Source organism: Lemur catta, chromosome 1 (genome assembly GCF_020740605.2).
Source record: "Lemur catta isolate mLemCat1 chromosome 1, mLemCat1.pri, whole genome shotgun sequence".
NCBI lineage: Eukaryota > Metazoa > Chordata > Mammalia > Primates > Lemuridae > Lemur > Lemur catta.
Window position 1 is genome coordinate 232,633,753 of NC_059128.1, and position 13,463 is coordinate 232,647,215.

Below are 13,463 nucleotides of genomic sequence, written 5' to 3' on the forward strand. Positions count from 1 at the left end.
AATTTTTGCATTTATACATTGTACTTCCTACAGCCCCTTAATGCAAAACATTTAGCCGTAGTTACCTTCTAAAACTTTCCTGTATTTGGCTGTCAGAAACAATATATATATTAGTGAAAAACTCTAATGGTTTCTTTATTAGACTTATCAAATAGAACACTATTAGGCACATGGTAAAATACTAAATCTTTCAGCTACACAGTACTTCTTAAATATCACTTTTAAAGTTAACTCCTACCCTTATCAAAGGTTTAATATATTTTAATAAAAATGGCAGGAAAAATAAGAGTTGCATTCATCTTCATTGTACTATTGAAATATTTTAACCAGTATGAAAGAAAACCCTCAAGTGAATACAAAAATGCAAAAACCGTTCAAACCTATATGAAAGAAATAAATATAAATATGGCCAAAAAATAGTAAAAATATCCTTTCATCTTTTCCAAGACAGTAGGGTTTTCACATATACCTGTCAAGTAGCTGAACACATCACTGGTATTCAAAAACTAATTTAACAAAATGTTTATTTAATATGACTATGTTTACAAACAAGTCTTTATGTACAGTAAACATACGTAAAGTTCTAATAAACAACAGTGCAATGCTTCCAAAAATCTTAAGTACTAGTATCAGATTCTTAATATTTGCAAACCTTTTAGCTTGCCAAATGATTAAGGATACAGGATATGTGAAATACTCATTTGTAGTTTTCCAGGTCACACTCTCCCACAAAAAAATAAAATAAAATAACCTATCCACAACATGGCCACAATGTAAATGGAAGTTTATAATTAGTAAGTCGATATTTATATTTTTGAAATATAGTTCTTGAAATACGTTGCTCATTGCCTTCAGATTATACTCAACATTTATACAGAATCCCTAAATGTGATTGTTCTGCTTAGATTTATACAGTATTTTAAACTATTAATTTTAAATGATGAAATTTTGATCAAAAAAGGCACAAATTTACATCTTTCATGGTGAGAAATTTTAGAACCATTTTTCTTATGGGCATATCATTGCTGATATTTAAAGAAAAAATAAAGGTCACTTCAAACACAAAACTTATCAGAAGTTTTATTCCAGTGACTTGGAATAAAGAGTCTTACTATTTGTATATAAGTGGTTATAAAATCCAGACATTTTTAACAAGATATCAGTGAACTTTACTTAACTATATCCTTAACCTGATATTACAGTCTTATACTAACTATATGGAAAGAGAAATAAAATAGGTTTCTAATTCCCACAAAATATTGTTAGTTAAAATAAAGGAAACTAGTTTATATCCCTTAGAATAAAGCTTTCAGTACTTGCAATATACTAAGACAATGTCAGAATTTTGCCCTCTAAATCATTTTTTTAGATGTGATGTGGATTCGAAGGGGGGGTAATTGGGAGGGTTAAAAAAAGTACCTACTTTGCCTTTTAATTTAAAAAATAATTTATTTATGTTTCTCCTACTTATTTCCACTTCATTGCCCTGGAGTAACAATCCTTTTATCAAATGAATCATCAATAAAAAACATTCTTTAGGCTTCAAAATAGTTATCATTATTACAATTTTATAGGACTCCACTGTAGGAGCAATATTACCTTACAAAGAAGATCCACATTTGAAGATTTAGATAACATTTCTTTCTGAAAGATACATGATTCTGAAAAGGATATACTTAATTAGGTAAAAAAACAAAAACAAAAAACCTCATGGTATGTTTCCAGTTTTAATTGGAAAAACAAAACTTTTGAAATACATACATACATTTAGGAGGAAAAAAGAGATGAACTGCCAATATCCATCAGCAAGTATTATTGGTTGGTTCTATAATTCAGATTTTTCTAGTTAAATCCCAAATTTCCAAGTTTATTCTAAGTATTTTTTCTGTACATTTACCCGTTTGAACATCAACATTAAATGACTAAAACAAGATGGTGTAGAAAATTCTTTTTATAGATTCTTGGTTGAAATGCCTCATTTCTAAAACTAGTACTCCAATATACTGAAATGCTTTCTTTGCACTGTACTTAACTGTGTACCATCTTTCATTACTAAGTGTATAGTTAGGACATAAAGCATTAAAGTAAGACTACCACTAATGAATCAAAATCCATGTTCACATGACAATATAAGAATTTTTTTCCAGAGATGAAAAAAACTGTAGTAATTATGTTTAAAAGGCATGTATTTTATTACTTTTGTAGATATTTTAGACAAAAATATTGACCAGCTAATAATGCTCTTCCACACATAATGTTCACTGAGTTTACTACCACAGTTTTAGTGCAACAAAATATCTTTGAAAAGCCACTCTACAGTAATTATGGCAAGGCTCATTAAAATGCAGAGGTAAAGATTCCATTTGTATAGAAACTTAGAAAATAATGTTTGAAAAGGAAAGATGTTCCATCAGGCTAAATATTTTTTGTATACTAAAAATATATATAAACATTTCTTGAATTACTTTTATAGTCAATTTTGATGCACTATCATTTAGTGGTGATAAATTTTGAGAGGTATATGTTTAACAAACATTATACTTAAGATTATAGTCTTAGGTAAACATTTAATACACAATGCCAAGGTAGTTTCCTTTTTTTTTTTAATTTTTGTACCAAAAAAGTCATACACTTTATGTTGACATGTCTTCTTACCTGTGTGCCTCAGACCAATAAAGTACTCTGCATTAAATTTAAATCTTGAGACAGTAGTACAGCATTGAAAAAAATTGTAAAGCAGCTTAGATACACTGAACCCAGATTTTACATTTTCATTTATCAGATTAGAATATAAAAAGCTTCAAAATCAATTTGAAAAAGCTTATTCTTCCTCAAGAAAAAGTATGAACAATCTGAAAATGATCAACTAGTATGAATGAAACATTGTACATAGTTAAGTCACATTTAATGGTTGCTAAACATACCACTCCCTCCTGGAAATTACGGAACCATCTACATGTGAAACTAAGTCATCTTCATTTTCGTCATAATGTTCATCACTGACGAACTTCATTCCCATTTTTAGATCTTCATAATAATCCATTGGTCTTTCAAACCTATTGAGATTTTCTACATTGTTCCACTGAGTTTTTTCAGGCTCTTCTAAATAGTCTTTACGTATTAGATTGTTCACTGGATTTTTGATTTCTTTTTTTACACTGTCTGGATAAGAATCAAGCTCCTCTTGTTGGAGAACATCTATTTGTGATTCTTTTTGCATATCTGATGGTGGAATGTAGTTCTTGGCAAAGTAGTCTCCACGAAACGTCCGTCTTCTCCTATAGCAGAATATTCCAGCCAAAACACTTACAAGTACTATGAAGAGAGCCCCACCCACTACACTAGCAATGATAGTGCCAATTGTGTCATCCTTAATTGTTGCCAAAGTTGACAATGGGAAGGGCAATTTTTTAGGTTCTGTTGCTAGATCCTCGATGTCAGCAGTTGAGGGATGCCACTGAATTGTAGGCTGAAGGGTGGTAGTAGTAGGAGGATCTAATGGAAACAGTAAAGATAGACAAGACACAGAAAGGCAAAGAATGTCAATGCAGGCTGATTCAGCAGCAAGTTGAAAAGACAGCACAGTTAATGAATATATATTCATAGTAACAATAGTTTTTCATTCTTAATTTTATTACAATTAGACGGTAGTGGTACTTATATATGTTAAAGAAAAAACTGACACTAAGTCAGCTACCAATGAAGACAAAGGAACAAAACTTACAGTATAAAACCTAAATTCTTCTATTCCAAGTTTAATAGTGATATTGTACTCCAGAAAATAGGTACTTATATTTTTAATGAAGAGTATTACTTAAGTGCCCTATACACAGCTGGCTGAAGAATTATCATAAAAAATTAAATCAAAATCAAATGTACATTTTCTTAGCCAGTAGCACAAGAAAATAAAATGAAAGAATGGAAAAACTAAAGTTTTCTTAATATCCATTTTTACCTAATATGGTTTATTTTTGTAAGATCTGAACTTATCTTTAAAAGAATGAAAAACTATAGATGCTTGTTAAGTGGACATAGTATAAGCTGTTGGTTTAATAATTCTCTCAAAAATATTTTCCTTAAATAAACTCTAAAAATATTTAGAAAGGAGATGTATAGTAAATATCATTATTTAGTAATTAAAAAATAAAAAGCATATGTTTAAACTGTTAGCCAGATGGGCCATTATCAAATGAAACTAATAAAGTAAAAATATATTATAAACTATAAAGTAATAAAAATGTCATCATCTTCTCTAATACCCCACAGATAACTGAACATTTAGGAAATTAAGGATTTCAACTATATCTGCAAAATTTAATGTCATTGCTTTATGATGGAGTCTCAAAGAGTAGCTAATATTTTAGAGAGAACATTCTAATATTTAAATATTAGATGCAAATGAACCTGCATATTGACATTAGATTATAGAGTAGCCATTAATATTAAAAAGCAACTAAATATAAATAGTAAAAATTAAAGATTGGTTAATTATCAAGTAGTATTTGTAGGTCATGTTACACAAAATTCTAGAATTTGAAGAAATGATAAGTTTAAAAATCTTGAATTTCTTCAGACATGAAAAAAAAATGACCCAAATGGTAACCTCCTATAATTAATTTTTAAATGAGTGGTACTGATAGAGCTTTTAAAAAATGATTGTTAGAAAAATACTAAATCTACATGGGGTAAGTTATTCTAATATTACAAGCTAAAGAAAAATACTTACTGAAACAGGTTTCATCACGGAATGCCATATGTATAGAATGTGGTAAAAATTTAGCAAATACAGTATAAAGTTTAACAAGTATAGTATAACTAATTTCCTGTGAGTTCAAACTAATATAACAGGTAATCCTGTCAACTACTTTGAAGTGAATATTAGCTTTCATAGTAAATGTAAGTAAATCAAGGAAGTTTTAATTTATGAGAACATATTCACTAACTGAACAAATTCAATCTCAAAAAAAAATTGTGGAATAGAAGGATCATGTGTAGAGTGTAAAAGTAGTAAATCTTCATGTAATTCAACTGCACAAAATTAGCTACTAAAGAAATAGACTAAAAACTAAATCATTTGTAAGACAACTCATGTATTTTCTGAAGGAGCAGGAGTAAGAGGAAAGTCAAGTTTTAAGTATTGAATGTCATCTTTGTAATGATTCCCAAAGAAAAAGTATTACAATAAAATGGCATCAACACATCTAAATAAAAGTACAAATCATCTATGTAAATTTATAATTTACACACTTTTGTGCCTGTAAGATTTTTAAAGTTTTTGGTAGCTCTTGCTTGACATGCTAGTTCTCAGAACATTGAATACAGCTGAACTCTCACCAAATATAAGATACAAGCGAACATTTTTACCAAGTACCCTAAAAAAAAAAAAAAAAAAAAAAAAAAACACAAAAAGAAAAAAATCCTGACATTTCTTATATCTACTTGCAAAGTTCTTTATACGTACACAAACAGATGTTTATTACTCATTTCCCTCAAATTAACAAAATATAGCTTTCAGAAAAATCTAACCAAAAAAATTTAAAAATCTTATGCTACTTTATTTGGTTAGTGGGTCTAGAAATGTTTCAATCCACTATCCATCCCCTCCTTAACCAGTATTAAAAACAGCATAATTTTACTATTACTGTCATTCCATGAAAGAGAGACTATTGTTAATACTTTATTATTTTATATTTTAAGCAATAGGCATATGACAATGCATATAAAACATTTATTTCTGTTTTCTAATTTAGAGAGTCACAATTCCTGTAAGTAAACAAGTCTATTTTTTAATCACCAATAGCTACTTATTTATCATGATTTAAAATCCTTCCCAACAGCATTCCTTATTTTTTCAAACATTATTTTTCATATGCTTTGCTGAATAAATGTGTGATAAATGAGTAAGTTTGTTTTTCTAACTAACGAGTTCTGTCAAAAAGGAAAACAAATAGTCAGATAAGGCCTCTGCAGCTATAAGGTATATTTTGGCTTAATAATTACTGTGTTAAAAAAATTTCAACGGATTGACTTATTTTTATTTTAGACTTTATAGGGTTATTTAAATAAACAAAATCACGCATTTTAAAGTTTAAGGATTGCTAAGTGTGAATTCTTAAAGTTTAATGCTATGCCTGGATCCTAAAATCAGTATGACCCAAAATTCAAGTTTTGGCAGGAATAAGAGTTTTAGGAATTGGGAGGCTTATTTGATATATAAAAATCTGCTTTTCTATTTTCAAAAAGAAGTGACAGATACCAGTTAGAGGAAAAATACACACCAAAAGCAAACCACAAAACACAATTTCCAGCACTCAGGCAGTACTCGACAAAGAGCTACCACATCCCTTGAGAGTGTTACTATACTAAGAGTACAATTCAGTTAAATACTGAAATCTTGAATCAATGACTTCTTAACCAAAAATCTTATATTTATCAATATCAGAAAATGTGTAATAAAATCAAGAACAATTTCCCTCAGAGTTGCTAACTCCATTCTGTTCTTGTTTTGTGGGGGGAAGGGTATTCCCCCGACCTCCTCTTTGGGTTCAGTTAATGTGCTGGAGCAGATGTGCTTACATTTACAGGTTTATTATAAAGGATATTACAAAGGACACCAATAAAGAGATGCCTAGGGCAAGGTATGAGGGAAGGGGCGTGCCACCTTCCAGGAACCTCCCTGTGTTCAGCTATCCAGAAGCTCTCCACTCTGTTCTGAGTAGAACTTTTAGTCTCTAATCATAAGATACATTTCTTTTACATATATTATTAAAATCATTTCTAAAATTTTAAAATATCAATTTTAATATTGAGGCAAAATTTTTTTCCTAGTGAAAAAAGAGTACATATAACAATGAAAAAGAGTCTGGACATAAAAGTAAAGTCTAATTCTTGATTACTTTACGAAAGCCACCTCATATAACACTATCTTCTCCTGAAGTACTTAGAGGTAATTAATTGTGATTTTTCATATTTATTCAAAATTTGATTTCCCTTCTTATAAGATTTAGTAGATGCTGATTAAAAAATGTGTAAAGTTTATCACTTTTATTACATCAGTTCCTTCATCAAAGAAAATAAAGTTACCTAAAAGCAGATTCTGTGCTTTTAAATTATTTTCTGATTGTTTTCTTCTTAGATTTATCCATTCATGAAACAAAAGTGTATTAACACCTATTACAGGTTAAACATCAGTGCAGATGGTGGGAATATAGAAGTGATTAAAGCAGACAAAAAAATCCTGCCTGCTTAGGAGTTATGTTCTAGTAAGAATAAAAACAGACAAACAAAATACATAGTAGGTCATGTGGCAGTACTGAAGAGAAAAACAAGGCAGAGAAGGAGGACTGAAGAGTAGTAAAGGAGTGAAGAGAGAGGGTTGTCAATTTTAAATACAGTCATAAAGGAAGAAAGACCTCACTGAAAAAGGTGACATTTTTGTAAAGACTTAAAGGAAACGAGGGAAACAGCTATGAGGGAGGATACCTAGTAGAAGAGCATTCCAGCCAGCAGAAAAAGTAAATACAAAGACTCTGAAGTAGGAATGTGCGTATGTGTTCAAAAAACAGTCCAGTGTGGCTGAGCCAGTGAGCGAGGCATATAATAAGAAACTAGTTCAGAGAGAGAATCTGGGACAAGAGCATGTATACAGCCTTCTAAGTAATTTTATAAGATTTGGTTTTCATTGTGGGTGAAATAGCAAGTCTATGGAAGGCTCTGAGGAGAGAAGTGACACGATCTGACAGGCCCTTTAAAAGAATCACTCTGGCTGCTCATTTGATGACAGACTGAGGGGGACAGATTTAAAGTAGGGAGATTAAGTGGCTATTGTAATAGTGAAGTAAGAGTTGCTGATGGCTTCGCCCAGTGTAATAGTGGTAGAAGAGGTGAAAAATTGGTAAGATTCTGTATATAACATGATGGGAGTGCTGACAATGATTTGTTGATGGATTGGGTGGGGTATGAAAGAAAAAGCAAAATGAAGGATAACTATCAAGAGTTGTACTCTGAGCAAATGTAAGGATGGAACTATCAGTAACTGAAAGGAGGAAGACTAGCAGAAGAACAGGTTCTGTGTAAAGAGGCAGTAGAAAGATTGGGACTTCACTTTTGAACATGTTAAACTGTGAATGCCTATTAGACTTCTACGTAGAGTTAGTGATCATTAATAGGCAGTTGGACACACAAGTGAGGAGTACTGGGAAGTGGACCCACAATGTCAGAAGATATAAATTTAGAATATCATCAGTGGAATCAGTATACATAATATGCTGAAAATGAGCCTTGATATTTAAATGATTATTTAACTGTAACATATTGAGCCTAAGATTTACAAATAATATCCCACATCAAATTGTGCAACAGAAAAAAAAAGTTCTTACGTAAATACATTTTAAATATGCAGTTCCTGTGGCTTATCCTCCAAAGGAGAGAGACTAATATACTAATATGTAACCTCACTCAGATTTCCACCAAAGCACTGCCACTGGCAGAAAGGGCTAGGGCTATACACAGCTGTAAGCTTCTTGCTAGATTTACGCCAAAAAAATTTGACTCTCTATCACATGCCAGGTGCTAAGCTAACTGCTGCGTTTAGAGTGGTGAATAAAGCAAACACAAATAAAGCAAACTGCTTAACAGACAGGATAGATAATAAGCAAAGAAATGAGCATACAACTACACACTATGGTGAGTGTTATAAGAAAATAATACAGGCAACTATTCTTATACTGAATGATCACATAAGGACTGAGAATATAATATTTAAACAAGCATAACATTTCTCTAAAATCTCTTATTTAGTTTTAGATTTAAACAGAAATAAAAACGTTAAGTACTCATTACATATTTACCATACAAACCTGAATTTCTTAAGGTTCTCTTCGTTTTCCACCTTAATTTTCCATTTGTTAGACATGAAGACTGTAGTCAGTAAGGAGATGCTCAAAATATTTTATATAATTTTTCTAAATAAGCATTCCATGGATAATTTATTACTTATAGGCACACCCAGTAAAAAATATACTTAGTTCTTTATATATTTTATGAATGCCCAAATTTATACTTAGCCAAGTTAAAAAGAAATTCATAGTGAAACATGAAACAAATAGAATGTGAAAATCTAAGCTGTTAATGGCTTAAGGACCAACAAGAAGAAACATTTAAATTTTATTTCATTAAAAAATTTTCAGTAGCATTCCTACTTCACCTCTCAATCACACAATAAGGTATAGTCCCATATTAAGTGGCAAACAATGTTATTTAACAAGCCAGGTAATTTAAAGTTAATATCCTATTTTACTTATCAGACAATTGTGTACAAAGTAGCCCTCAAAGCAAAAGAAAAGAAAAAAAAAATCATTGCTTGTTCTTGGTATAAAAACTAAAGAGTCTAGAAAGGCATACTACCTACTAAAGAAATTATTCAATACTGTTTAACTGAAAAATAAACTGTGTGTATAGGTATCAAAGTGTATATAAACTTGAACAGACATTTTGACATTTATTTAAGTAAAGGAATACCACAATACAAATGTATTTCAGATAGGATTACTTTACCATATTACCATATTACTTACAGATTATTTGGAAAAACCTCACACCGTAATCTGTGTGTTTGCAAGTGTAAATTACTGCCCTAAGATCATGTTATGATTGTTATTATAGGAATATTTTAAATAACTCATTTTGCAAGTTAACAGTAACTTACCTGAAATGTAGATGACCTTTTGATCACTTCTTTGACCAAGGGAATTGGTCACTTTACAGATATAAACACCAGAATAATTGAAAGTCAGTGGTTGGACAAAATGAAGAGTATTGTCTGAAGCCAATAAACCATCAGGCCACTGTCCATCCAACCTAAATTTTAAAAAGCATGAAATTATTTTAAATACCTTCAGATTATATTTATTAACACCTAGTTAAAAGACATTACACTTTTGAGATATTAGTTTTTAAAAAGTATCTTTTAGATAAAATTTACTATGAAAGTATGTAAAAAGTAATAAATTTTAATAAAGATGAATTCATAAAGTCCATTAAGACCACCTATTCTTTCAAAACATCAAGCCATATAAGTGAAGCTAGGCCAACATAATAGAATGGGAAGAAAGGGGAGAAAAATATGATTTTAAAAAATTATATTCACAAAACTTGAAAACTATATTATTTGAAGACATATCCACCATATCAAAGAAATTATAATTGTCAGTGAATTATGGGTATACTCATGATATATCTACAATTTTCTTAATGAAAGTATCTCATTTAAACATTTAATAATGTTCTAGAATCTTGTATAACATGTTCATAGCGCATAATTTAATACTAATACAAATCTATACTGCACCCCTCCAAAGAGTTTCTAAAGCAGCAAGAAGAGTCTTCTTAGAAAATAATTGCAATTAGAAAGTGGTCATCTGTCACAATAAAAACCAAGACACCATCTGGTATCAATAACAACTTTTTTAAAACAATGTCTATACTAACTTGGCTAAGAGGTCCAATAGCTAGGGTATACATTACTCTAAACCATATTTAAGTCCCACTGTAAGAACTCTAAAACTATTCATTGCAATGGAACTAAGTATACTGTTAAAAATCACTTTTCCAACCTGAGGGTACCAAAGAAAACACCAATAAGTATTTACCTCGAAACTGTTCTTAAAGCTCACAGAAGTTATTTTTTTTTTTTTTAAGATAAGAGGATAAAAAAATCAAGTAAACCCAGGTGCTCAAATACTACAGTTTAGGCTAAAAGGATTTTTAAGAAGTTCATTACCTCATTCATTCATTCATTCATTCTATTAACAGAAGCTTACTATTTGCCATATCTGCTCTGCTGATGTTGCTGAGATGTGGAAGTAAGATTTGATCTCTGCTTTCAATGATGTAAGTACAGTAGAAAATCAACTACTTATTACAAAGGGAATAAGAACAATAATAAAAAGGTGGAAAGAAGCAAATCAATATTGGAGAATAGGTACAATGATTTCATTTTGCACTCTCATGGGTAGTAAGCGGAAAAATAATCAGTAAAATCTTTTGGAGTTGTTAATATTTAAAGTTAGCAATGAAGGACAAAGATAATATTTTTACATGGTTTAGAAAACAAAAACACTCAACCTTCTTCTTAAGAGGATTTTGAAAAGAAAATTTTTGCAAGCATCAGCTTTCAAAAGGTGAGTTCTTTTTCTAAGAGGTTAACAATGAATATCAACTATACCTGTCTTAACAATTACCTTTGTACTTTGGCCCCCAAATTCTAATCTCTTTAATTGAGAAATCTGAAAATGACTTATAATCTTTTAAAGTTGTTTACTCAAATAAGCCACAGTTAGAAAAATCTAAATAGCATATTAAACACACAACAAAAGCATCTTCCATGTTCTTGTACCTGCATTCCATGACTTATATTCATTGTCTGTACTCTCAGAAAAACTCTATGAATTACTGTTACTGATGAGGAAATTAAGTATTAGAGAGGTTAAATGACTTACTCAAAAAAGACATCTAGATGTTTAAATACTGGGATGAGAATCCAGAATTGCATGGCTTTCAGAAATACCCTATCAACAGACATTGTAACTAATGGCTGCTTCCCACTTTTAAGAAAATGTAAATGAAAAAAGGCTTTCTGTACTTTTAAAACTGTATCTTTACTTAAAGACAACAGATTGACCAAATATACTGTTTCCTTACGCTAATAAAATCCCATCAAAAACAGAGTATAGGAATTAAAAAGTTATTAAAAATCTATGAGGAGAAAGAACAGGAGGCTGAACAGATGAGATGTTTCAACAAACTTTTAGAAGACAGAAAACAGATGGAGAAAACAATATATGCTTTAAGCCAGTGTTTCTCAACCAGGAATGATTTTGCCCCTGGGGACATCTGGCATGGAGACATTTTACACTGTCACAACTGGGGGACTGGGTGCATACTACTGGCTCCAGAGGGTAGACGCCAGGGATGCTTCTAAACATCCTATAACTCAAAGGACTGCTCACCATCAAGAATTATCTAGCTCAAAATGTTAACAATGACAAGGTTGAAAAGCTCTACTTTAGGGTAAAGAGTTGCTTCCAGGCAGCATATGGATGATAAAGCAGCTAATGTGGTCCAAAGAACCCAAGAAAGTCTGAAGTCTGACTCACTGTACTGCAGAAAGTCAGGAGGCAGAGGATTAGAAATGAGATTAGTTAGAACATTATGATTCCTCCCAACTCTATACCAGGCATTTATCTCTCATGCAAAAGAATGAAGAAGGTTAATTCTAGAAATAAACTGAATGGCCACGAAGAAAACACTTCCACACTCTTCTACTAGTGACATCTGAAGCTTCACCAGGAAAATCGCCATCTCTCTACCTGATCACTCTAAATGGAACCTACTAATGAGTAATCCCCACTACAGAGAAAGAGTGTCCACCAAGCACTTTATTTTAATGCCTCACTGTGAAATGACTAGACAACCAAGAAAATTAAGGAATTATCTGCAAAATGAAAGAAAGATCAAACCAAAAGAAAACCAAAAGAACTCAGAGAAAAAAAGAGACAATTATGTAGGAAGCAAAAAAAAAAACTCTCTGGGGAGGAAATAATTCTAGTATCCCTGGGAATAAACAAGAAAGGTATTATACTCAAAAAATAAGAAAAGGGTGCTATGAAAACAAAGAATGAGAAAATGCTCTTATAAATTGAAAATATACAAAAAAATTTTTTTAAATCATTAAGTCAGTAATAAAATCAAAAAAATCTTCCAGGAAGAACCACAAAACCATTTGAAAAATATGAAAGAAAGGATATTTATTATACAATAAACAGGAAGTCCAGTAAGTGAACAGAAAAAAAAAGGAAAGGAAATGACCTAAAAATAAGAAAATTATTCAAAGTTGACAGATACAAGTCTTAAGAGTGAAATGGGCCCTAAATACAGACAAATATGAATGAAAACCCTAATAAAGCAGTTTGAAATTTCAGAGATAAAAATTATGCAAACAGTAAACTACACATGTAAAAACAGGCAATTGGTCACAGGGAAAGCAAATGGAGAAAAGAGAAAACAGAATCGTGGTATACTTCTTAGCTTTCTGTAAATAATATTTACCTGTCACAGGGAGGCAAACAGTGATTACAGATTTTAACTAAAGGTAGCCTAATTTCACTTGGACTGTGAAGGGTAGGAATGTGTACATGGGTGGGTTTGTGGATGAAGGGGTAGATAAAAAATTAATTCTTCATCTAAGAAGAAATCAACAGTGTTAAAAATTGGTAAATCTAGAAGTAGCAGTTTAAGACATCTGATGGTAACTATCAGAATAAATTGCTAAAGTAGCCTCTGAAGAACAGAACTGAGGGAGGAAAGTGGGAAAGGGTGGGGCAGGATAACACTTAGAAGCCTTTCATTTAATTAAAATTTTCAGTTATTACTATAATCATGTATTATACAGATAAAAACAACTT

At 31.0% G+C, this 13,463-nt stretch overlaps 1 protein-coding gene across 2 annotated transcripts in view; it reads right to left on the minus strand.

Annotated features, from left to right (window-relative positions):
* Positions 1 to 13,463, minus strand: part of NECTIN3 (nectin cell adhesion molecule 3) — a 111,548-nt gene that overhangs the window by 49,243 nt on the left and 48,842 nt on the right. Inside the window, exons 5-6 of one of the 2 annotated variants that reach the window (XM_045540334.1) lie at positions 9,707 to 9,858; positions 1,709 to 3,495 (exon numbers count right to left, since the gene is read on the minus strand). In XM_045540334.1, coding sequence (XP_045396290.1) covers positions 2,915 to 3,495; positions 9,707 to 9,858 — 733 coding nt within the window. In that variant the 3' untranslated portion in view covers positions 1,709 to 2,914. Of the gene's footprint in view, positions 1 to 1,708; positions 3,496 to 9,706; positions 9,859 to 13,463 lie in introns of those variants that run through there. The other variant, XM_045540335.1, reaches the window with a different exon arrangement.